Source organism: Natrix helvetica (assembly GCF_964273705.1).
Source record: "Natrix helvetica genome assembly, chromosome: Z".
NCBI lineage: Eukaryota > Metazoa > Chordata > Lepidosauria > Squamata > Natricidae > Natrix > Natrix helvetica.
This window is the reverse complement of record NC_138554.1, coordinates 20,209,068-20,233,253: the sequence shown is the minus strand read 5'-3', so window position 1 is coordinate 20,233,253 and position 24,186 is coordinate 20,209,068. Positions and strand designations below refer to the sequence as shown.

Sequence of the window (24,186 nt, the reverse complement as noted above, 5' to 3'; positions counted from 1 at the left end):
TTTTACTTTTCCTGATGCCTTTGAGTAGCTCACAGGACTAAAATCCTTGCCAACCTAGTTGTGATTCCTCCTTACCTGATTTCTTTGTTGTTTCAGGAACAGGTGGAAGCTGCCCGCAAAGATATTGACCAGGCTAAGGATGAAGTGGTCTTTAAACTGCCAGAGGATGAAGATGAGAGTTACCTCCTTGAGGAAGGCTCCAGCAAGAAAAGCAAGAAGGCCAGGATGTCTAGCAGGACATTCTCAGAAAGGACTGGCACCCGCATGAGCGAACGGCTCCGTAGCACCCGTCTTCCACCAAAGGATGGGGATAGCGGAGATGTGGAATCCACCCAGACGAGGCTGCCCAATCTCCGGCATTCCCGAATGGTGACAGATGAGGACGATGACAGCCTGCCCCAAGTAGCACTGCACACCAGAAGTGCTTCGATACGTAGAGTGACGGTGCGGGAAGAAAAGCGGGCTCAGATTGTCCCGAATACTCGAAGAATTTTGGTCCGTCGGGAAGAGCTATGGAATAAAGGCCCAGCTACTGGGGAGAAGGTGCAGAAAATGCCCCTCCACAGAAGTGAAGCTTCTGGTGACAGGATTTTGAGAACTAATCTCCATAGACCAGACACCACATCTGTTAGTGATAAGCTGCTACAAGCTATCCCACAGAAATCAGATCCTGGAGCTGCTGGGGACAGAATTCTAAGAGGTATCACATCAAAGACCGAGACCCTGCTTGTTGATGAAAGATTACCAGGAAGTGCCCCACTTCCCACTTCAGATACAAACTTGGATAAAGGGCTGAGGCCAGGCCTACAGAAGCCTGAAAAACCTTCCGGTCCAGATAAACTTACATGTAGCTCACCAAAGCTTGAGGAGGTGTCATCTAAGCTGGAGGTAAAGGGCCCAGGATTTCACTTGCAAGGACTTGATGGAGAGGCATTTAAATTGAAAGCAGATGTAGAAGAGCAGAAAACAGAAACAGAAATTTCCCAGTTTCCCAGTCCACCAACCCTGGATTTCCACCCTGCTGAATCTGCTGCAGTTAAGGAAGTTCCAGCATTCCAAGAACAAGACACTCTGCTCACTGGGAAATTATTGGGTACACAGGTATTACCTGATGCTGGGAAGCTTAATATCCCAGGTAGTAAAATAAAAGCAACTTCTCCAGGGCCACTTGGCACTGTGGAGCTAACTTCTGAGAGCAAACCTGAGGTTACAGGTGAAATCAATTTATCTGTGATTGAGCAAAAGATGAGTGTGGATAAACCAACGGAAGGAGCAGATACGAGCACCAGCTGCAGTCTTGCAGAAGAAGAACCCGTCAATTCTGCAGATGAGGCAACCAGGCAAATCTCTATTCTAGAGACCACAGCACCTCCTGATGACACTGCTATGGTAGTAACCGATCCTCTTTCTCCTAAAAACACAAAAGACACTACTTGGGAAGCTGCAGACAGTACAGCGTCATTTGTGTTGGACAGCGAAGTCCCCAAGATGGACCTCCCTGTGTTTCCTTCCTTGGATCACTCTCCAGCTACCAGCTCTCTCCTCCAACTGGAACCTTTGGCCTGTATCAAGGAACAAAATGGCATGAAGGAATCTCTGAGAAGTGAAGACCTCCCTTCTCCTCTTTCAAGTTTGCTCACTGAGCCCCAGCTTGAAATCGTGCCCTTGGGGGGTACATCGCCAAAATCAGAGACAGCTGACAACCAAGTCAATAGTCTGGGTGAAACAGCAGCTCAGAATCAAGGAGCGGTAGGGAAAAGCAATCATGGGGAGGGGCCTCAGGAGGCTAAGCTTGCAGTAGTCTGCCCTGGCTCTGCCTCTTCGCAGGAGAGTTCATCTCTTCCAGGAAATTTGTCTTCAGATGACAGCCTTTCACCGAACAAACCTCTCCGTCGTCGAACCAGCGCTGATGTGCAAATCCAGCAAAGCTGTCAAACGCCAGATGGCCCTGCTGCCAAAGTTTTACGCAAGTTGCCAGGGCGCCTGGTCACAGTGGTGGAAGAGAAAGAGCTCATTCGTCGACGACGCAATCGCCAGTGCAAGCTGGATTCGGCTCCCAGCATTGCAATGAATTTGGACAGCAGCCTGGCACAAAGCCTGTCGGAGCCAGAAATTCCGCCTTCTACAAAAGCCTTGCCTCTGCTACGGGACTTGCCTGCCCGGCGAAGAATCGAACTGGAGAGCCGGGCAGCAGCCAAAGAAAAGGGCGATGGTTCGAAAGGGGAGCTGCTAGGTAATAAGTCCTCTGAGCCCATCAAGCGCAAACGAGGACGTCCGCCCAAGAACAAGTCATCGGATCAGCAGAGTCCAGGGTTGCTCCAGACCTTCCCTGAGCCAGCTCTGGAGATCAGCCCCCAAAGAAAAGCACCAGTCAGGAAAACACCCGAGGGCCATCCACGGACTCAGTCCCCAGAGCAGAAGGGACCTGAGAGCTCCTCTCCCAAGAGCGAATCTCCCAAGAGCAAGACAGACAGCAGTGAGAATGGTGACTCCCCTGTGGAAAAGCGGAGGCGTGGCCGGCCCCCTAAGACTCGGCAGTCCCCTGTCATGCCTCCTAAGTCTCCTGCTTCAGAAGTGCTGCTATCCCCATCTACAAAACCTCAGACTGCAGAGCTGCCCGCTAAGGTGCAAAAGAAGCTGCCAAAATCTGAGGCAGTTTCTGTAATAGAGGCCACCTCGAAGCTTCACGAGCCTCTAGACTTACATCCCAAAATGGCCGTCTCAAAAACCTCACCTAAAGCACGGAATCGAACTTCACTGCATTCTCAACCTGAGTCGGATCCTAAATCCAGCTTGAAGGCACAAGAATTGTTGACTGCTTTCCCTAAAGCGTTTTCCAAACCATCCACTGAAGTGTGTGAACCCCAAGCGTCTTCTTCACGAGGGGCCACTGCCACAGAAACTTCACCGGAGATGCAAGATCCGTCTCATCTATCCCCCATGTCACACTCGCTACCCAAAGGTGGCTCCAGTTCCCCAGCAGCAAATTCTCCACCTAAGCGGAAAAGGGGTCGTCCCCCAAAGAACCCATCTTCGCCTCGGGTGGAGGTGGCACAACCTCCTGCCTCCAACTCTGACCAGGAGACCTCTTTGGAGAAACACACTCCGGCTCCTCCTGGCCGCAAGCGACGAAGGCGTAGGAGAAAGGATAACCTTGGCTCATCGTTGCCCAGCGCCAACCAGAGCTCTTCGGACGGTGAGGAGACTCGACCACTCACCAGACTCTCCCTGCTGAAGCGGGAAGAAAAGCCAGACTCTAGCAGCGGGGCATTAGTTCCACCCTCTCCAAAGCACACAGGCACTGAGAGGGCTTCATCTGCAGAGAGTAGTACTTGTGAACAGCCTTCCGGTGACACCCCTGCCCGCTCGACTCGCCTGCGGCCTGGCTGCCTTGTTCCACCTCTGGAGCGGGAAACCCAGCGAAGGAAACGGCGCTGCTCCATGGAGGGCAAGCGGGTGAGGAATAGCAGTAAGTCACCTGCTTCCCAAAGCATCTCTGAACAGGAGTGTGAAGAGTCAGAGTCTTCTCTGAAATCCTCCTCGGAATCCAACAGTTATAAGTGTATCCGGAAGCCAAAGCGCCAGTGTTATGACTCAGCCAGGCGGCGCAGTCGAAAAAGGGGCCAGGGTCACCAGAGTGGGACAGCTGACCGCATCCTCCGTAGCGCAGCAAAGCCTGCCGACAATACCCAGTCAAGATCCTACCCGATTCCTCCCAAGAAAACGGGCCCTGCTTTTGCTTCTTCGGCTGCGGGGGTCACTGGAGGCCTCTCTTCCCCAACAACCCCTTCCTCCACTGCCCCGGTTACCTCTTTGCAAAGTAACAGAGGCCGCAAACCCAAGACGTGACCACAGTGCGAGAGGTCCCACCGGTCTTTCTCTGCGGGGATGGCTCGACCGCCACCTCTTTTCCCGCACATAACCGTAAGCAGATCTAGTCCCTCCCCTCCCTTTACTCTTATTCCTCCCGTTAATGTGGGGGTGGCTACTGGAGCTCCTTGCATTCCAGTCTTGACTGTTGGAGTACTACTTGAAAGGAGGAGGAGGACTGTGAGCGTGGCTCTTCATTCCCAGGTGCTTTTTCTGGGAGCAGGCAAGGGGCACTCCTGCAGAGGTCGCTCGCTTGGGCTGGGGAGTTCAGTTGCCCCTCCGCAGGTTATAGTGGCAGGGCCAGCACTTTGCAATGAATTCTGCTACTTCCTAACCGTGAGCAGAGAGAGTAGGGGGGGGGGGAGTAGCTTCAGAGTTGTTGCCCCTAGAATAACACTACAGGGCACCTGCTAACCTTAAATGCCCCCCCCAACGCTTTGGGAAGTCCAGCCCAGGCTTTTGATAGGCACGTGTCACGTTTTGGGCCCAGGTGTTCCTCTGTCCTCTCTCACCCACCCCCGAATCCTGCAGAGGATGCCCTCCTGATTTATAAACACGATTAGCTCTTACTTTTTTACTGGCTTTGGGTTGGTTTTTAAGTGACAGAGACCAAATGCTAGGTCCCCTTTCTGGCTACCCCTTTTGATTGTCTCCCTGCTTATTCTGTTCGCCATGTCAGGCCCTTTTGAGCCATGAAGAGGTGGGACAGTTATTTCCCCAACCAACCTGGAGAGTAAGGGAGAGGAGACACACCACCCAACCCAGTAAGATTATGTGCTCCTTTTCTGCATCACCACCGTGAGAAAAATGTCTTCTTTTAATGATGTCAATCACAGCCTCACTGCTCCAAGGACTTTTTTTGTGGGTTCATGAGTTGGGTCAACTCCTTCCCTCCCCTTCCACTTCTCTTGTGTACAGCTCTCATTGTAAAATAGGTTCTTTTGAACATAAACTATGCAAAGGTTATTTTGTATAGGGGAGCACAATTTTCCCTCCCCTCCCTCACTGCAGTGGGTTTTAGGGGTCGGCAGCGGTTCTCTGGATTTGGGAATGGGCTGCAGTTGGGGTGGAGGGGGAGGTGTTCCCATGGAGCTGTCTTTCCTACTGAAGCATGTTCAGAACTTGTACAGAAGACCGATGTAATCTTTCTTCAGAATAATGCTATGAATAAAGTGTTAAAAGGGGAAAAAAACGCGAGCCACATGGATCTTTTTTTAAAGGTTGTTTTACTTTCTGTGTCTCCATCTCTTTGGAAAACAGGTTGCTTAGGCACATGGGTTGGATTGTATAAGGCAGCTGGGTATTCATGTTTCTCCACACATCATGCTCAAATTCTGCAAATTTATTTGGTCCATAGCATAAAGGGGTCATTTGCTGTCAATTCAGTTAGACAAACTAGAATCTCCATTTGCCCTGGTTCCCATTTGCCCATTTCAAACCAAAGACCTGGTTTAGTTTATTGTCATTGTACGTTGTACAACAAAATTAAATGCTATCTTCAGTTTACATCATACATTAAAAAAACTATAAAAATAAAAGAAAAACACACCCTTCACATTCTCCAGTGCGCTGCTTGGGGAATCCAAACATGGGTTAACTTTGTCTCTTTGTCCCTTAGCCTAGAGACTGAGTTATGCAAATTGCTGGCCACGTCTCCTCTGACTGGACTGGTTCAGTTTTTTAACGCAGTCCAGCCTAAAGAGACACAAAATAATTCTCTCTAGGTTACTAGACAAATTCATCATTATTATTTCACAGATTCATCATTATTATTTCACAGATTCATCATTATTATTTCAGCTTGGTTACTGAGCAAATTCATCATTATTTCGACCGTTAGCTAGACAGATTCATCATCATTATTTCAGCTTGGATTCCACTTCATCGGATTGAGTTCCCTTCAGGGTAAATATATCTGCAAGGGGTTCATTTTTCGGAGTCCTGGAGCCTTTGGGGCCAGGGAACCTCTTTGTTAAAGGCGAGGGTGCGTCGTTCTTCTCCAGGAAGGTCAGTTTGCCGCCTTCGTGTTGCCTTGCCGCGGTTGGGGATTGGTTTGCTGCCCTGCGCTGGCCGTTATCACCACTGTCTGCTGCCCCCCCCTCCCGACAAGAGTGACGTCTGGACATTCGGGGCCTCTGGAGGCCACGACTGCAGTTGCTGGCTAGAGTAGAGGCAGACGCTCCCCATTCTGGCGACGGCCATTGTACCTCGTCGATTCAAACTTCCCGCCTTCGCTGTTAGTTGCGGTGGCCATTTTGGGTTTCAGCGGCCATTTTGGAGGCCTTTTCGCACCAGACAACCAGTCTGGCTGGGCGTGGCTTCAGTTTCCTGCCCGTAGTCACGCAGAATCACCAGATTAATTGCTCCAAGGAGGTCGGTTCGCCACCATTCTGCTAGAGCACAAGTTTGATCCCTAACGGCCTTCTGTTTCGATTGCGATCAACATTTGGCATTTCTCTGTGAGCTTGAGCCTTTTCAACTTAAATTACAATGGTGGATCGTTCTATTGCCGGGGGCAGCACTGCGGCTTCCAACTCCCCTCAGTTGTCCCCCGATGCCACTGGGGCCTCATCTAGAGTGGGTAGGGCTGCCAGCCTCAGACCCCGCGCCACCTCAGCAACCCCTGCCAGGACTGCTAAGTGCCCCAGCAAGTCCAACAACGGGCCTAAGGATCCCTCAACTCCCAGGGCCACTCCCATCCTGCTGCCTGAAGGGCCTTCTACCTCCGGCCTAGCTGGAATTCAGGGTTGGTCCTCAGATCTCCCCCTCCCTCAGGATCTTACAACTGCAGGCCCTGACTCAGGCCTTCGGGGTTCTTCTGATTCTCCTGGGCCCAGCTCAGTTCCGGCCTCCTCCCATTCAGGGGCCTCAGCCACCTTTATTCCCACGGCTGCTGGCAAGAGACCGGAGGAGACCCCAGAATTTGATCCCTCCCCTGGGCTCAGGGACATGATTGCCACAGCTATCTCTAGGGAAGTGGATTCAGAATTACAGTGTAGAAGTCAACGCTCTCGGAATTTGAATTCTGCCAGGGATTTGGCCACCTCTCAGGATGGGCCCCCCTCCCCCTTGCCTTCCATTTATAGCAAAGGCTCTGTCTTAGGGGAGGAAGGTGAAATGTTGGATTTGGAATTATCGGTTGATGAGAGGTTGGTTCAGGATAAAGTTCCCTTCTCGGGCCTCTTCAAACCAGCCCTATTCAAACCTCTCCTTTACAAAGCCAAGGCCACCTCCTATTTGGGGGGAGCAACCACTCAGGTCAGTACCGAAGTGGGCCTTGATCACACGGAACAGGAGGCTATTCCATCGCCCAAATTGTTTCTGGACATAATCCAGAAACAGTGGTCCCAGCCCACCGCAGTTTTGCCCCCCAGCAATGGCGACAGGAAGCTTTATGCTTCCACCCCGGAATTGGACACCATTTTGCAGTTTCCCACTTCATCTGCCGATAGCGGCCTTGGCCTCCCCAGCCCTTATTCCATCCAAGATTTCGGAGGGATTGAAGGCTGAGGACCGCAAGGCGGAGCTAGTTATTTGCAAAATGCACCAAGCGGCTGCCTGGGCATTGCCTGCCGCTATGGCGGCCTCATTCTTCAATAGAACTTCCTTAGTTTGGTTAAGAACTCCAGGAGAGGCTAGGCCCAGAGGACATGCGCCTTCATCAGGATATGGTCAAACTGATTGCGGCTTTGGAATTCTTGGATGCCACGCTCAATGCGGCCAAGTTCGCATCCCGAGTGGTGGCATCCAACATAGCCTCTTGTCGCCTGTTGTGGCTACGCCATTGGCAGGCGGACATACGATCCAAATGGTACCTGGCCTCCACCCCCTTCAAGGGCGGCTCCCTATTTGGTACAGTGCTGGATCCTATACTGATTGAAACTAGGGACAAGCGAAAGGTGCTGCCTTCGACTGCTAGGCGCACGGATTGGAGGCAACAACAGTATCCTCGAAGGCAGTCCTTTCGTTTTGGGGAGTTGGGGTACACATCCCTTCCCTACACCCCCCTATCTAATAGATCCTTTCCTCAGTCCCAGGACAGGTTTCAGGACAGGACCAATACCAGGGACGGGTAGGAACCAACACCAACAACAGGCACAGGCCTGGCGGCTTTGTGGTGGCACCAACCGGTTCTTTCGTAGGTATCGGTGACTCGCTGGAGGGTGGCCCTATTGGCGGGCGCTTAACCACCTTTGTTCGCCAATGGGAAACCACAACCTCAGATGCCTGGGCTCTCCAGACTATGAGGCTGGGCCTCACTCTGGAGTTTCTGGTCATTCCCCCGAGACGTTTCATCAAATGTCCAGTACCCAGGTGCCAGGTAAAGCGGTGCCTGATGGACACGGAAATCCAGCATCTCATTTCCATCAGAGCAATAGAACAGGTCCCAAGGGGGCAGGAAGGTCTAGGGTTCTATTCCATACTCTTCCTAGTTCCCAAGGCCTCGGGAGGATGGCGGGCCATCCTAGACTTGAAACGGCTCAATTTCTACCTCAAATACCAAAAATTCAAAATGCAATCACTCGAGTATTCTGGCGAGCATTCGCCAAGGCGATCTCCTCACCTCCATCGACATAAAGGAGGCCTACTTACACGTTCCAATACATCCAGCCCATCAAAGGTTTCTGCACTTCCACTTTGCGGGGCATCACTTCCAGTACCGTGCCTTACCATTCGGCCTATCATCGGTCCCGCGGATGTTCACCAAACTGCTAGCAGTGGTCGCAGCCTCGCTGAGGTTGGTTCCCATAAGAGTCCATTGTTATCTCGACAACATCTTAGTCTTATCGTCTTCCCGAAACCAGGCTTACCGCGACTTGCAGCTGACAATTGATGCCCTACAAGATCACGGGTTCGTACTGAACTTTCCAAAGAGCCACCTGTACCCGACCCTGTCCTTGCTACATCTCGGGACAATCATCAATTTGGAGACTTGTGTGGTCTCTCTCGAGAAAGAGAGAGAGACAGCAGAGCCTGCAATCCCTGGTAAGTCAAGTGCTCAATCCCCTCACGGTATTGTCCCAACTACTAGGGAAGATGATACCTTGCATAGATGTGGTACCCTGGGTGAGGTGGTTCGCTTACCGGCCAAGGTGTCCCTGTCGCTCTGTTGGTGGCTGTTGTCCCACATCCTCAAAGGATGCATCTTCAAGGAACCGGAGCAGATTGTGGTTACAATGGATGCGAGCCAATTCGGGTGGGGAGCCCATACCTTGAATCGAGTGGCGCAGGGTCGTTGGACTGCCCAGGAGCTGAACAACAGTATCAATTGGCTGGAGCTACGAGCCATCTGCCTAGCCCTCCGCGAGTTCCAGGACATGGTCACCTCCAACCATGTACTGATACTCACCGATAACGTGGCCTCCAAGGTGCGTATCAATCGCCAAGGGGGCACGACGTCTAAAGCACTGATAATGGAAGCGGAACGCCTACACCACTGGGCGGAGAACCATTTGTTGTCAGTCCGAGCGGAACACATCGGGCACTGCGAACGTCCAAGCAGACTGGCTGAGCAGGGCCACGGTGGATCAGGCGGAGTGGCACTTGCACCCAGTTCTGTTTCACGAACTGTCCCGCCACTTCGGTCACCCGCAGGTGGACCTGTTCGTTCAACCCAGCAACACACACCTGCTGCGTTATTACACCAGGTGCCAGAAGCGGAGGGCACCGACGCTCTCCAAAGTCCTTGGTCGGAGGGCCTCCTTTATGCCTTTCCGCCTCTGCCAATTATGACGCTGGTCATCCAGAAGATTCTGGCAGAGCAGGCGAAAGTGCTACTGGTCACACCAATGTGGCTACGACGTCCCTGGTATGCGGACTGCGTTCATCTGTCCGTGTCACGCCTGTGGAGAATTCCGGATGACCGGATATCCCTCTCGCAAGGAGCCCTCGTCCACCAAATCCACAGCTGTTACAGTTAGCCATGTGGCACGTGAGCGGGCGATCTTGAGTCAGCAGCGTTTCTCTGATAAGGTCATCTCCACGATCCAGGCAGCTTGCCGCCCATCAATGACCTGCATTTATGAGGCTACCTGGCTAGCATTTTGCAGATGGTGTCGGGCAACGGGAGACGACCCAACCGGAGCGACCATACCGCAGGTATTGGACTTCCTACAGATGGGCATGGACAAAGATCTAACACCCAACACCCTCCGCCGTAAAATTGCGGCTCTGTCTACTGTAATTGGCAGTGGACAAGGCAACCCCTAGCCCAACACCTGGGAGTGCGGGCCTTCCTGAAGGGAGCGGCAAACCTTAGTCCGCCTATTGTTCATCGCTTTCCCACCTGGGACCTCTCCCTAGTACTAAACGCCCTTACGACGGCCCCATTCGAGCCTATTCGATCCATCTCCCTCAGGTTACTGACTCTTAAGACTGTCTTTTTGGTAGCTATTACATCAGCCCGGCATGTGTCCGAGTTCGCGGCGCTCTCCGTCCAAGACGACCTCTGCATTTTCCAACCGAGCAGGGTCGTATTACGTTTGGACCCGACCTTTGTTCTGAAAGTCAACTCGTGGTTCCACAGGTCCCAAGAAATCATTCTCCCAGATTACTGTCCACGGCCATCTCACCCCCGAGAACGGTGTTGGCATCATCTCGACGTTCGTCGTTCATTTTGCCGCTATGTGAGACACAGCATTGTTCAGACGGTTGGAGGCCCTGTTCGTGTCTTTCCAACCTGCCACCATGGGCCACAAGGCTTCATCGCATACCATCGGCCGATGGTTGAAGGTATGTATTGCCCTAGCCTATGACTGTCAATCCTGACCAGTTCCCAGACGCATCACTCCCCATTCTACCAGGAGTGCAGCCACGATGGCGGCCTGGGCAGTGCAGGCCTCGGTGGATGACATATGCAGGGCAGCGACCTGGTCATCGCCATCACCCTTTATCCGTCACTACAAGGTGGACGCTTATGCCTCAGCTGAGGCATCCTTTGGACGGCACATGCTGCAAAGGGTAGTTTTTGTGCCTATGGCACCAGACCAGCCTCGCTTCCGCCCCTGAGGTTTATTGTTTTGGCATGTCCCATGCTTGGATTCCCCAAGCAGTGCACTGGAGAATGACGGTTGACTTATCTGAACAGTCCTATGTGCGCTGCGAGGGGAATCCAAACCCACCCTCAGTTTCGGCTGCTCTGGGCCTGGACTTCCATTTCTCCTATGACATTCTGACTTACCTTGACTTCTAGACTTATTTTGCTTCTTTCAAGCCGGCTGATCCTTCATGCAAAACTGAACCAGTCCAGTCAGAGGAGGGGTGGCAAGCAATTTGCATAACTCGGTCTCTAGGCTAATGGACAAAGTTAACCCATGCTTGGATTCCCCTCGCAGCGCACATAGAAGGACCGTTCAGGTAATTCAATGGTCGTTCAATACAATTGAATTGAAAACCCCTGATACTGCATTAGTATTGCACTATACAGTAGAATCCAATATGGTTACTGCCCTGGGATAAAAGCTGTTTTTCAGCCTGTTTGTCTTGTGTTTTTATTATCCTGTACCGTCTGCCAGATGGTAATAGTTCAAAAACAGGGTGCCCAGGATGAGATGGATCTTTAAGAATGTTTTGAACTAAATTAAGCAAAATAGGCACTTTGCTTTGGTGGTCAAACCTATAATTTTAGCATACATGCATTTTAAAAGTAAAGGTTGTGCTAAGAATGGTAGCAAATTATATCAGAGCTTATTAGGAAATAGGTAATCCTTGAGTTACAAGTTTGTTTAGTGACCATTCAAAGTTACAGCAGAAGTGAAAAAGGACTTTGTAACTCACACTTATGAAGTTGCAGCATCCTTGTGATTTACACTCAGCTGCTTGACAGGTGATTCATATTTATGACAGTTGCAGTGTGATTCCTGTTTTATGAGTCAATGGGGAAGCCACATTCACTTAAGAATTGTGTTAGTAAGTTAAGAATTGCACTGATTCACTGCACAAACGTGGCAAGAAAAGTCATAAAATGGGGCAAAACTCACTTAACAAATTTCTCACATAGCAACATAAATTTTGGGCTCAATTGTTGAGGACTACCAGTATCATTTGGGAATAGATGTGGATGATGTGTCATATTCAGATACAACATTTCGTATGACAGCACTTTCATTGTAACCTAACTGATTTATTTAGTGCCTTTATATCCTACTACCAAGGTTACATAAAATATCATGATGGTATATAAATGTACTAAATAAACAACTGGGAGACAGAAGAACCAGATGAAAGACCAACTAATTTGCCTGTTGTAATTGTACCCCATTTTCCCGAAAATGTGGAAAATAAGTCCTAGCATGATTTTTCAGGGTGCTCATAATATAAGCCCTACCCCCCACACACACACACATACAAAATAATCCCCAGTTAAGATTGTCTGTCAGATGGGTGCATTTAGTACCGTATTTCTCAGAAAATAAGACCTAACCAGAAAATAAGCCCCAATGCATCTTTTGGAGCAAAAATTAATACAACACCCAGTCTTATTTTGGGGGGAACACAGTACATTCACACCCTCTGTCCACATATTTCATTTAGAAACATTCTCAGGAAGACGCTATTTTTGAATAAAACATTCTTCCTTGCACTGGATTAGTTCTTGTGAGGAGGTAGGAAACTGTTCAGAGAAGAAAAATTCTGCACTCAGCTGATTACCCACCTACACTATAGCTGACTTCCCTCTGCTGGCAAGCATGACTAAGATGGAGCACATTCGTCTTTTAGGTAAAAAGGGCATCAATGTTACATCGGGCAGGAAGTCTGCCTCTCGCCTGCAGAAGAGACAGCCAGGGGGGAGATGATCGCAGTCTTGACCTCCCATGGTTTGGCATGTAAGAGAAAGAACAGATTTCCTCTCTTATCCCACAAGTCGGAACCAGAACCCAGTTGAGTTAAAATCATGGGAAGTCGTCACGTGATTGACCTCACAAATTTTCACCCATTGGAACAAGCTGCCACGAAATGTGTATTATTTATTGAGGTCTTCAAACAGCCTGGATGGTCATTTCTCAAAGATGCACTGGTGAGTCTTATCCTGAGCAGGACCTGCCTCCATCCTTGTGATTCTGTGATCCTAGCGGGACCAAGGTGGTGATCATAGGAGTTGTGGTCCATTATTTGAACACTGCAGGCTTGCTGTTCCCATTACTATAAACCAAAACGTGAAATATTTAGGTATCAGTCAAGAAAACGGTGATTGTAGGGGGTGATAGTTCCAGCCCACATGAGGGCAGCACATTGGAAAAGGCTGGCCTGCACTGGAAGGAATGGGGGCGGGAGGGGGAGACTTTATGTATGTTAGCAACCAAGTGCCAGGAACAAATAAAACCAAACTTCTAATGTGCTCTAAAAGGAAACAATACGTTATTTGGCACATAGCTTTGTTGCAAGATTTGTAGTTTCTAGCTTAGGAATGTAGGCAAACTTGTTCCTTGGTCTGCAGGTATTACTTGACAGAAGCTGATGTGATTCTCCAGAGTTGCAGTTGAGTGTCCTTTTCTAAGCTGCAGTTTAGTTTCCCTTTTCATCTCATTGACCTTGCTACTTGCTTGAAAAGAAGTGTCTATCAAAGGATTGTTGAACGGAATTGAATATGTTCATGGCACTGCCCAAAGAGGAGGAAGTCCCAGGCTAAGAAGGAAGGAGCCAGAAAGAAAAACGTATCCTGCCTCAGTTTTCTCTGTTCTTCAACCTGAACTTGAATTTGAGTATATCTGCAGTAGGGTGAGTACTTCATGAAGTGAATCGAACCCTCCATCGATAAACACTGAAAGATGAGAAATAATAAAGGAAACATCCATTAATAGCACTTTGACCTTGTATATACTGTCCTATATAGTGCTTTATAATACACTGGACAGTTTACAATATTGGTACCAGTATATTGCCCCCTGCCCACCAATCTGGTTTCTCATTTTACCCATTTGGAATGATGGAAGGCTCAGTTAATCTTTAGCCCCTTCAGGATTGAACTCCAGGCTGTAGGGCAGTTAGCCTGCAATATTGCATTCTAACCACCAGGGTGCAATGTTTAGAATGTAGTACTGCAGACTAATGTGGCTTACTTCCACGAGTTTGATCCTCACATGTTCAAGCCTTCCATCCTTCCGAGAATGGTAAAATGAGAAGCCAAATTCGGGGAGGGCAATATGCTGACTATGTAAACAGCTTAAGAGAGGGCTGTAAAGTACTATGAAGCGGTATATAATATGCCCTATTGCTCTTGCTAAGCTAGCTTGGCTAGCAAGCTAGTAGTTGTTCCTTAAGTCACCTGATTTCCTCTTCATTGTCCCACCCTGCCTAGGAGGTATTCCTCAGAATATTCCCTGTCTTATCTGCCAGGCTCCATCAATCATCAGTTGAAGGCAGCCGAGAAATCTTTCTCACTCGGCTTTCTGCATAGCCAAGCAGAGATTTCCAAAACGGCAGCACCCAGAAGACGGGTTGGAAAAAGGAAAGAAAGGAGAGGTCGCAAGCGCAACCTGAATGTTTCAAACATGACTTCATGTTCAGCAGGAACCCAACCCAAGATAGGCGAAACTGGTGGGTGTGTGAGTACATAACGTCAGAGAAAACCAGGAAAAAGGTGTTCAGAAGAACAGTAAACATCGAGAGGTGCGAGTCCTGCCGGATGTGAGTTTTTTCTTGTTCTCTTCTGTTCCTCTCTTCCCTACCTTCACCAAAAGAGTGGAATGAAGGACCCAGTCAAAAAGCTCTCTTGATCTTGATCTCGTAGATTCCGTTTGTGAAAAAATCTGGCTGTCTTGCGGTGTTCTGCCTTGCCTGGTTTCGTGACAATTTTCCCAGGCTCAACTCAAGAGACAAGAGCTTGGCTCAAAGAAGATGATGTGGTTGCTCTCCATGCCACACCAAGACACAGAAATCTGCTCTTCCAAATGAATTGAAGACATTCACATTTCCGGTCTCTGTAAATTAGGCTCACAACCTTGGACTACGGTAATATCCTGATGCTTTGGGCAATTAATGTGAATCATTGAAGCAGCAAAAGAATCTAGCTTTTTGACTTTTTATGAATGGAGGCGAATATACGGGTCCCAATATAATGTTTCAGAATCCAATCTGGGTCAGTCACCGGGACCAGAGGTTTACTCTTCCAGGTTTTCAGACACATGCTGGAGCCCATCTTTGGGGAACTTCTCTTTAGCCTTTTTTGTTTTTTCTCCAGCGACTTGGTGGTGTGTCCTTGAGTCATGGATGAAGAAATGGGGGTCCTCAATGAAGGGGAGAGCAGAGGGATGGCAAGACCAGACACCTTGGAGAGTGACAACCTTGGCAAGTCCCCTGCTTTGAATGTGCGCAGATTGCGCAACCTGGCCATAGCTAGCATCATCTGTGGCTGTTCGTGCATTGGGGTCGTGGCTCTGATCTATGCAGTCAAGGTGAGTGATTTCCCATATGGAAGAGTCTGGCCGGGAAGGTGGCGATAAAATTAATGTCTCTGTTTTGTGTGCCCTGAATGAGAAAGAGAACAACATTGAGTCCAGTTTTCTTTGGGAAAATAATTCTTGGAGATTAAGAAAAGTAATACTCTGTTTCCCTGAAAATAAGACCTCCCCGGATAATAAATCCAATCTGGCTTTTGAACGCATGCTCTAAAATAAGCCCTCCCCTGAAAATAAGCCCTCCCCTAAAATATTTAAACGCATGTGCAGCCAGTCCCCGCCATTTCCTGGGGATAAAAGGGGGAACATGTCCCACGTGGCACGCATGCACCTGTCATCCACATAGAACGGCCTCGCGGAGGCCACTCCCGCAAACCCTAGCTACTTCTCTTAGTGGTGACCGCAAAAAGAAGATACCAAGTATGGCTTATAAAACTCTTGATAACTGAGGATAATAGAGTGGGGTTTGAATGGTGGGAGAAGATATTCCTCAAGCAGATGTGGAAAATAACTATCCCAGAGCTGATGTTCATTAAAATTCCCTTTAGGCGGCAAAGCCTGAATAATATTTTGCAAAAGTGTCGAATTCCAGAACTGAGGAAAGCTGTTGCATTCCATGGTCTGTAAGGTTAAAAAAGCATGGATCCATATTTTTCTAAGGAAGGTACGTGAGGCCTCTCATGAAGCAGGCTGTAAAAAGCTAATGCTAGAAGAAACAAGTGAATTTTTAAGACTCTTGTTTTTGCTAAAAAAAAACCTTAAAGGCTTATCCAGGATTAATCAATGGACAAGCCGAACCAATTTCAGGGGACAAGATTTCCTATAACTAGAGAGAAGTTTATAATCCTGGTAAAAGATTTGGGCCACAGCACTTGATCCTGCCCTGAAAATGCGCAGCCTCAGGGATGTTTTTAAGTGAGAACGTTCAATAACATTGTCATTTCACAAGAATTGAAAATGGAACCGAAGAGCTTCGGTGTTTTATGGCTGGAAGACAATGGCCAAAATATTCCTTCAGGGTAGGAGAAAAGCAAAAATCAATCTTGTGGTGGAACCCATGACAAAACGTTACTTACCGATAGTCTGGCTGTTTCTATTTTGAAGTTTATTTAAGTATTTATTAAATTCCTATACCACCCATCTGGCCCAAGTGATTGGGTAATTCCTTCAAAGCAATTCTCTTTCCACCCAGTTTCCTATTACGTCCTTCAACAGTCAATCAGAACTTGGTCAGCCCAAGAAAGACTCATCCTTTCTTTCCCAGTATCTTTGGGTTTTTAATATTGTGTGTCCCCTCCCTCCCCTCCCCCCCCCATCCTCCCAATCTCTCTGCAAATATTCAGTGGCTGTTCAATCTGTTAACACCTCTCTGGAGTTCCAGGCTTGCTAATTTTTATGCTCATCCATAATAAGAGAGAAAATTGTGTTTTGTTGGACGGTCAAGTTGATTTATTTATTAGTTCACAATGTGGGAAGTTATAAGCCAGTGTTTCGATAAGTGAAACTTATCAAAGACAGATCCAATCTAAAAGTAAGGAGAATTTTTCTGACAATGAGAACCATTAATCAGTGGAAAAAGTGGACATGCGTTTATCCAGGATGGTATAAGGCTGTGATGGCAAACCTATGGCACAGGTGCCAGAGGTGGCATGCAGAGCCCCCAGTGGACACTCATGCCGTTGCCAGCTGATCTTCTGGGTTCCGTCGCGCGCATACGTATTGCCCAGCTGCTCTCTTCCCGGTTCTGGTGTGCACATGCACTCCAGCCAGTGGGTCTTCCACTTGTCCGGCATGCATGTGTGCGCTGGAACCCGAAAGAGAGCAGGTGGCTGGTGCCCATGTGTGCCCGACCAGCTGTCCAGCAGGCAGGCATGCAATGGAACCTGGAAGAGCAGTTGGTTGCCGCACGCATGCGCACCAGCCAGCTACTCTCTTCCAGTTCTGGTGCTCTGGTACATGCATGCATACACACATGTGCTCCAGTTTTGGCACTCAGTGCTGAAAAGGTTAGCCGTCACTGGTATAAGGTCTCCTGCTTTGGGCAGGGGGTTGGTCTAGGAGACTCTAGTCCCTTCCAACCCTATGATTCTCTGTTTCTCTGTTTACATTTGACCTGTAATGTTATTTTCTTTAAAAATAATTTTAACTTTAAAAGAGAGGATTTTTTTGCATGAAATCCATCTCACATTTAACTTGCACCTGGGTAACTAACCTATTTATCCCGCCCCTTTTGCCTAACCCTATTGAAATCCTGCAATAGTTTAGCCTCAAGCTGAATAAATTACCCCAAACTGGGTAAAACTGAATTATCTGAATTTTCATTGGAACACATTACCCAATCAAAATTCAACTTGACTTAAAATGTGTAACCTGCACGTTTTATCTGAGCAGCTTGCAAAAACGTAGGCCTTTTAATCAACTTTGTGAGTGTAAGAAGGTGCTACCTGGATTTTCTGGGTTTTTTCCCCACCTTAGACCAACACTGCTCTTCTGCAACACCTGCAGGAAAGGAATGTGCTGGTTGAGCTCAGGTGGTAGGAAAGTCCCCATCAGCCCCTTTGCCAGGTAGAAGCAGTTGGAAAGTGTTTGAGAAATTGGCTTTAAAGATACTGAGTGGGTAGAATGCAAATCTTTAGAGCTGGAGTTGTAAATATTTCCAAGCAACTAACAAGATAGGAACATATTTCGGTGTCTTACCTGAGAAATAAAGGAGGCCTAGTTCCTTTCTTGTCCTATCTAGGTTTGTCTGGCCATCTGGACTCTGGATTTAGGATCAATATGCAGAAATACAGGCCAAGGACATTAGCATGACATGTTACCTATGGTTAATTGAGTGAAAATTCCCTGACTGAATCCAGTGTTTTGATTCTGATGATACAATGAGTCTTAAACTAAGCATAGGCTCTGACCCAACATGCTCAGCTGATGTGTGAGTGGGTTATTTGTGATTCAGTGTGTTGTACAAATATGGCAATTCTCTAGGGAAGAGAAGTCAAGAATTCTGAAACTTACATCAAGCATTTCAGCAGGTAATAATAATAATAATAATAATAATAATAATAATAATAATAATAATAATAATAATAATAATAATAATAATAATCTTTAATTTATAAACCGCACCCTTTCCTAAACAGGACTCGGGGCGGTGTACAGTCATATTAAAACAGTATAAATACAAAATATGGGTATACTTAAATATACAAATAGGTAAAAGGAGGAGGTAGGATGTGGACTGTACAATATTTAAATTAAAATACAAATAAACATTAAAATACATTAAAATACCGTTAAAAACTACCCAATAAGATGTTTGCCAGGAGGTTAAAATGGGACTATAAATCAGTTAAGCCAGCTAATTGGAACAGGTGGGTCTTAAGCTTCTGTCGGAAGGAGCGGAGGTCGATGGTAGTTCTAATATCGGGGGGGAGGTCATTCCAGAGGGTTGGGCCCATCACAGAGAAGGCTCTACTCCTGGGCGCCGCCCGTTGACACTGCTTAGTGGACGGCACCTGGAGGAGTCCCTCCCTGTGAGAGCGGATTGGTCGCAGGGATGTATGAGGTGAGATGCGATCCCGCAGGTAACTAGGTCACTATGTATACAATGTATGAAAAGTCGGGTTGAATTTTTTCCCCTTAAAACGAATGATTTCTGGTGTCTTTAATCTACATGCAGAGCGAATAATAAAGCTGTTTTTCTGCTCCTTTATAGGCGAATGAGAAGCAAAAGACCCATTGCCAGAATGCAGCACTTCATTGGGCTCGGAAATCTCAGCTTATGTCTTGCCTGAGCATCATTGTCTGGGTTTCCTTTCTTATTCTGACCCCCATGTTACTAGTCCTCCTGTCTTACCTCATAGCGAAAGCAGAATGATGAGCCACATCATTTGGTGATTTTGGGCTTCCAGAATCCATGTTGACTATTGTGGTTTCTTTGGTTGGATTAAGCCAAGCGAGCACTGAAGTATTTCTTGTGGTGGCACTTTCTTCATTGATTTGGCTCCATGAACGGGGGAAAATGGCGGACCTCTTTTTTTTTTCTCCTGCAGACAATGCAGAGGTTCCATTGTCTGCAGGAGAAAAAAAATGAGGTCCGCCATTTTTCCCGTTCAAATCAACGAAGAAGATTCTATCCTCGGCGGCGCCATCTTGATTTTCTGTTCTGAACTTGCGCAGAACAATCTTCGCTGAAAAAATGTAATCCCCCCCCCCCTTTTTTTAAAAATGTTGTGTTCATGAACAGACCTTTTTACGTGCAAATGCGCACGCATGCAGAACCGGTAGTAATGCCGGCAGGAACCCACACCTGAGACAGTGTAGAAGGATTCATTCTGCTCGACGTAAGACACCTGATGTACTCTAGATGTTGGACTACACCTCCCATCATTCCTAGCGAGGATTGCCACATGATGCGGATTCTCAGAAGCACCTGTACTTGATTGAAATATTTCTATTTCTGTTTCATGAAATGTTCTTCCCTGGCGGAAAGATATACCCCTACTGTAGAAAACCCCTGACAGTGAAAGAGTGAGTTTGGAAAAAAGGAAGTCAAATTTATTTGGCATACAGATGATTTGAATTATTGTGTGCTTCAGGCCGAACCATCTCATTTGGGCTCAAAAAATCCCGCCCCCTTTCTACCAATAGTTTGCCTTTGATGGAGGGCGTAGAAAGCTCTGTATCTCCAATGAGGGGTTATTTCAGCAATCCCCTTTTTATCTCTTGTGGGTGGCACAAATAACTTAGGCTTAGAATAACTTTATTGTCACTTCGAATGTACACTAATCGGCATACATTAAAATGAAATGTTGCTGCATACAGCTATCAAAGGGTCACCACCTCCAATATACACTACATAAACATGACAAAATAAATAAATAAATAAATAAATAAATAAGTACAAAATTATGCATATAGCATATAAATTATGCTATGTATTATATGACATAGCGAAACAACACAGTCTAGTTTGGATGTATACATGTACATGGTGAGAAAAATCGAATCTTGCGAGCTTATTAGACGGATGGCATAGGGAACAAAGCTGTTACAGAATCTGGTAGTCCTGCTAGAAATACTTCAAAACCTCCTCCCGGAGTGGAACAACAGAAACAGACCATGGGGTGGGTGTGTGGGGTCTCTAACAATGTTTCAAGCTCTAAGCACATAGTGCTTACAAGCAGCATCCTGAATACCAGGAATTAAGCTTACTATGATCTTCTCAGCTGTCCTTACCACTCTCTATGGGCTTTCTCCAAAGTTGGTGGAGACAGCGGTCATGCATGGGTTAACTCAGCCAGTAACCAATAGAACTGAGTGTCCCAAAGTGATGTCATTGCCTCTGAGGAGTGTCCTCCTGCTTTCTTGATGAAGGAGATAAGTAGACTGTTGTGCGCTATTTGATTGCTCTCAATCCCTTGATGCTCCAGCATTTCTCCCAGATCTCCCTGTGCGAACTAGGTCAGAGCCTGAAAGAGTGGAGATGACGGCTGTCTCCACCTGCTCAGATAAGGGGCGTATCAGGTAAGAACCAATGCCTCATTCTCCAAAGTTGGTGGAGACAGCAGCAATGTTCCCTCTAATTTTTTTTCTGTGTGAGCAGAAAAGTATAGTGTTTGAGCGGCACATTTTCATGCCTGAGCACCTGATTTTTTTTCACAGATGTCACCTAAGACAACAACGAAATCAGTGTTATTTGAAACTCAAAGTTATGTTCATTCAAGGTACCCCCTTAATTAAAAGTGTTATATAATATCAGTATCACTTAACAACGCTCCTGCTTAGCAACCAAAATGTTGGTTCAGAAACTCTGCCATTTGAAGTGCGCAAGTCTTAAAGCTGTCAAGTTACAAGACCCTTGCACCCCTAACCCTTTAGAAAAAAAGTCCCTAGGGGTGTTCAAACTTGACAGCTTTTAAGACTTGTGGACTTCAACTCCCAGAATTCCTCCTCCAGTCATGTTGGCTCAGGAACTCTGGCATTGAAGTGTGCAAGTCTTAAAGCTGTCAAGTTACAAGACTTGACAGCTTTTAAGACTTGTGGACTTCAACTCCCAGAATTCCTCAAGTCATGTTGCTCTTTCGCGTCAGCGCTGCTCTGGCTACCTCTGTCCAGACCTGGCAGCTGCGGCGACGTCATCAGCCTGGATCTGCTCCATCTTCGTTTTTTTCACCAGGGGTAGAGCCGCTGCTGAAGATGCCAATGAACCCCCGCCGCCAAAGAATAACTGCTGCCGCCTCCTTCTCCAACAGCACCACCGCATTTGCTGCCCGGCGCTGCGGCTGAGGTGAAGCTGCCAAAGCTCCCGCAGGTGCACCTGCCCGTGGCAGCAGTGGCGGTGCCTCTCCCTCCGCTCAGAGAGCTGAGCTGGGCCCCACGTTATCCCTATCACCTCCTCCTCCACCACCGTGCTTTTGAGGAGCCATGAAGCCTTATTTTTCCTGCTCCCGCCCCCTCCGCCGCTTTCCTACTGGCTCCCGCAATGGCGCCGCCGTCGGGTTCCTCCTCACCACCTCACCTTTGCCAGGGTTCCGGCGCCCTTTGCCCCTCCCACGGTCAGTTTGCACCTGCCGTACAGCTCCCGCCCCGCAGGGAAAAAAAAGGCCTCATGGCACCTCAAAAGCATGGCGGCAGAGGAGGAGGTGGCAGGGGTAATGTGGGGTCCAGCTCAGGTGCTCTGAGCAGAGGGGGAGGCACTGCCGCCGCTGCCATGGGCAGGGGCACCGGCAGGAGTTTTGGCGGCTTTACCTCAGCCGCAGCACAGGGCGGCAAATCCAGCAGTGCTGTTGGAGGAGGCGGCTGCAGTAGTTATTCCAGTGGTGGCGGGGGCTTTGGCGGCTTCACCTCAAACTACACAAACCTACCATCAGTTGCCCCATGCTCATCAAAGAAAGTCTGTGGAGGTCGTTGCGGGCGGCCAGTTCTAGCCGCCTGCAAAGGACTTCCCCGCGCTTGCTTTGCTGAATACGGGGCGTCTGACGGTAGTTTGAGCAGCGCAGCTGGCCCTTAGGAGGTCCTAGGAGACCGGCTGTGCCGCGTAAGCTCCTGCCGCCGCCCCCACCCCCACGCCCGTGCTAACCCAAACCAGGACAGAAAATCTGAGGACCCTCAGCTTCCAGAGCCCGTGACATTAGAAATCACTGCGCGGCAGTTGCAAACTGCTGCGGGGTGCTTGCCATGTGCACGGCCGCGTGGCCGCGCACCTTAGAGGGAACATTGGACAGCGGTCATACATGGGTTAACTCAGCCAGTAACCAATAGAACTGAGTCTACCAAAGTGACGTCATCACCTCTGAGGAGTGTCCTCTCGCTTTTTTAGACTCAGTCGATCGGAACTGGCTGTGCTAATTGCTCTCTCCTAAACTTAACTATTTGAAATTGCTGAATTGGCTACCTCGATCTGTTTTAATTGGCTTCTCCTCTAAAATTTTTACTTCTAAATTCCTAGTGAAGGGGAGGATCATCGATAATAGCTCCTCTTGGAGCCAGGGCTCTCAATTAGCCCCAGGGCTTTCCTGAGAGAGAGACTGCCAGGGTTTTCTTTGGATGCTTTCAGCCTCTTGACTTCGCCTGTGGATTGCAAAGGCTTCCCTAGACTCAGCACTACCTAGCACAGGCTGTTGGAGTTCCGCTTAGCACTGCCGCCTCTGCTGGCTCTCCCTCACCGTCAAACACCACCACTGCCGCCGGGAAAGCACTTCCGCCACTGCTGCACTCCACTGCCGCTACTAAGCGCTCCAGCCACCGGTAGACAGCCGCTGCTGCTGCCATCACCTCCGCAGCTTCTCCTCAGGGCCCTCACCACCCTCGTTCCTTCAGTGGCCTCGGCTACCTCGTGGCGCCCGGCCCATAGGCTCTATAGCCTCAGTGGCCATTTTCTTTTGGCATGAAGAAGCTCTGGTGGCCATTTTGACTCTGTCCTTCAGGACAACAAAGTCGTGAGTACAGGCCATAGCTTCCTCTCCTGCCCATGAGCCACAGGTTCCTCCAACTACCCTGGCCTCTGCTCCCACCACCAAGTCTCCTTCATCTGGGACCCATAGGCACAGACCTGCCCCAGAGGCTCCCCCCACTGAGCCCTCTTCCAAGGTTCCCAGGTCTAGTCACAGGACCACAGCCAATTCACCTTCGCAGGAAGATGGCAGTGCCACTCAGGTTCCTCCCAAAAAGGCCAGGGGCAAGACCAAACACACAGAATCCCATCTGTTTCAGCCCCAGAGGCCTGTTCAATCTAGTCCTCCTCCTAACCTATCTTTTGATTTAGAGGATGATCTCTCCCTTGCAGCATCCATCATCCAACCTGACGAAGCCAGGGGCACGGGCGATCTGGCCTGTAGTAGGGATGAATCCGAGCGTGGCAGGAGCATCACTCCTGATTCTATATATATATATATAGAAAGCGGGAGGACTCTCCTCTGAGGCGATGGCATCACTTTGGTAGACTCAGTTCTATTGGTTACTGGCTGAGTTAACCCATGCATGACCGCTGTCTCCACCTGCCCGGAGAAGGGGCGTATCAGGTAAGAACCAACACCCTATTCTATCTGAGGCCCTGCTGCCACCAAACCAAACAGAGATGCAGTTTGTTAAAACACACTCAATTGCACCTCTGTAAAAAGTAGCCAAGACCAGAAGGAGAAAGATGTGCTCTCCTCATCCAAGACAAGAAATGTAGATAACATGGCTGGGCACAGAAGGCAGCGTGAACATCAAGGTGGAATCAAAGCATAGAATGGGCATGGGGAGAGTTGGATTCAAATCCTACCCCATCTACAAAGATCCCTCGTATGACCTCAGACCAGTACTTCAATCTTAGTTCTGGTCCACCTTGGAGGGTTGTTGTACAGACAAAGTGGGAAGTGGAACTCCCTTTTGGATGAAAAGTGATTAAAAATGGCAACATAGTTTTCTTAAGGAGTCA

The 24,186-nt window shown here is 48.4% G+C and overlaps 2 protein-coding genes across 10 annotated transcripts in view; both read left to right on the top strand.

The window, feature by feature from the left end:
- The window catches only part of SRCAP (Snf2 related CREBBP activator protein), a 33,177-nt gene extending 28,126 nt beyond the window's left edge, over positions 1 to 5,051 (top strand). For all 6 annotated transcript variants that reach the window (XM_081971548.1, XM_081971546.1, XM_081971545.1 and 3 more), the window contains exon 34: positions 97 to 5,051. In XM_081971548.1, coding sequence (XP_081827674.1) covers positions 97 to 3,849 — 3,753 coding nt within the window. In that variant the 3' untranslated portion in view covers positions 3,850 to 5,051. The remainder of the gene's footprint in view (positions 1 to 96) is intronic.
- Positions 3,790 to 20,151, top strand: TMEM265 (transmembrane protein 265). Of its 4 annotated transcripts, none has more exons than XM_081971553.1 (3): positions 3,790 to 3,924; positions 15,050 to 15,263; positions 18,979 to 20,151. In XM_081971553.1, the coding sequence occupies exons 2-3, from the start codon at positions 15,075 to 15,077 to the stop codon at positions 19,138 to 19,140; spliced, it is 351 nt and encodes a 116-aa protein (XP_081827679.1). In that variant the 5' UTR covers positions 3,790 to 3,924; positions 15,050 to 15,074; the 3' UTR covers positions 19,141 to 20,151. The 4 variants fall into 4 exon arrangements, with proteins under 4 accessions (XP_081827679.1, XP_081827681.1, XP_081827680.1 ...); XM_081971555.1 differs by lacking the exon at positions 3,790 to 3,924 and adding an exon at positions 14,208 to 14,414; XM_081971554.1 differs by lacking the exon at positions 3,790 to 3,924 and adding an exon at positions 14,208 to 14,496.
- The last annotated feature ends 4,035 nt before the right edge of the window (positions 20,152 to 24,186 follow it).

Coding starts and splice junctions, on each gene's coding strand:
- TMEM265 (XM_081971553.1), top strand. CDS start 15,075: ATGGATGAAGAAATGGGGGTCCTCAATGAAGGGGAGAGCAGAGGGATG. Junction 15,264..18,978: donor CTCTGATCTATGCAGTCAAG/GTGAGTGATTTC, acceptor GCTCCTTTATAG/GCGAATGAGAAGCAAAAGAC.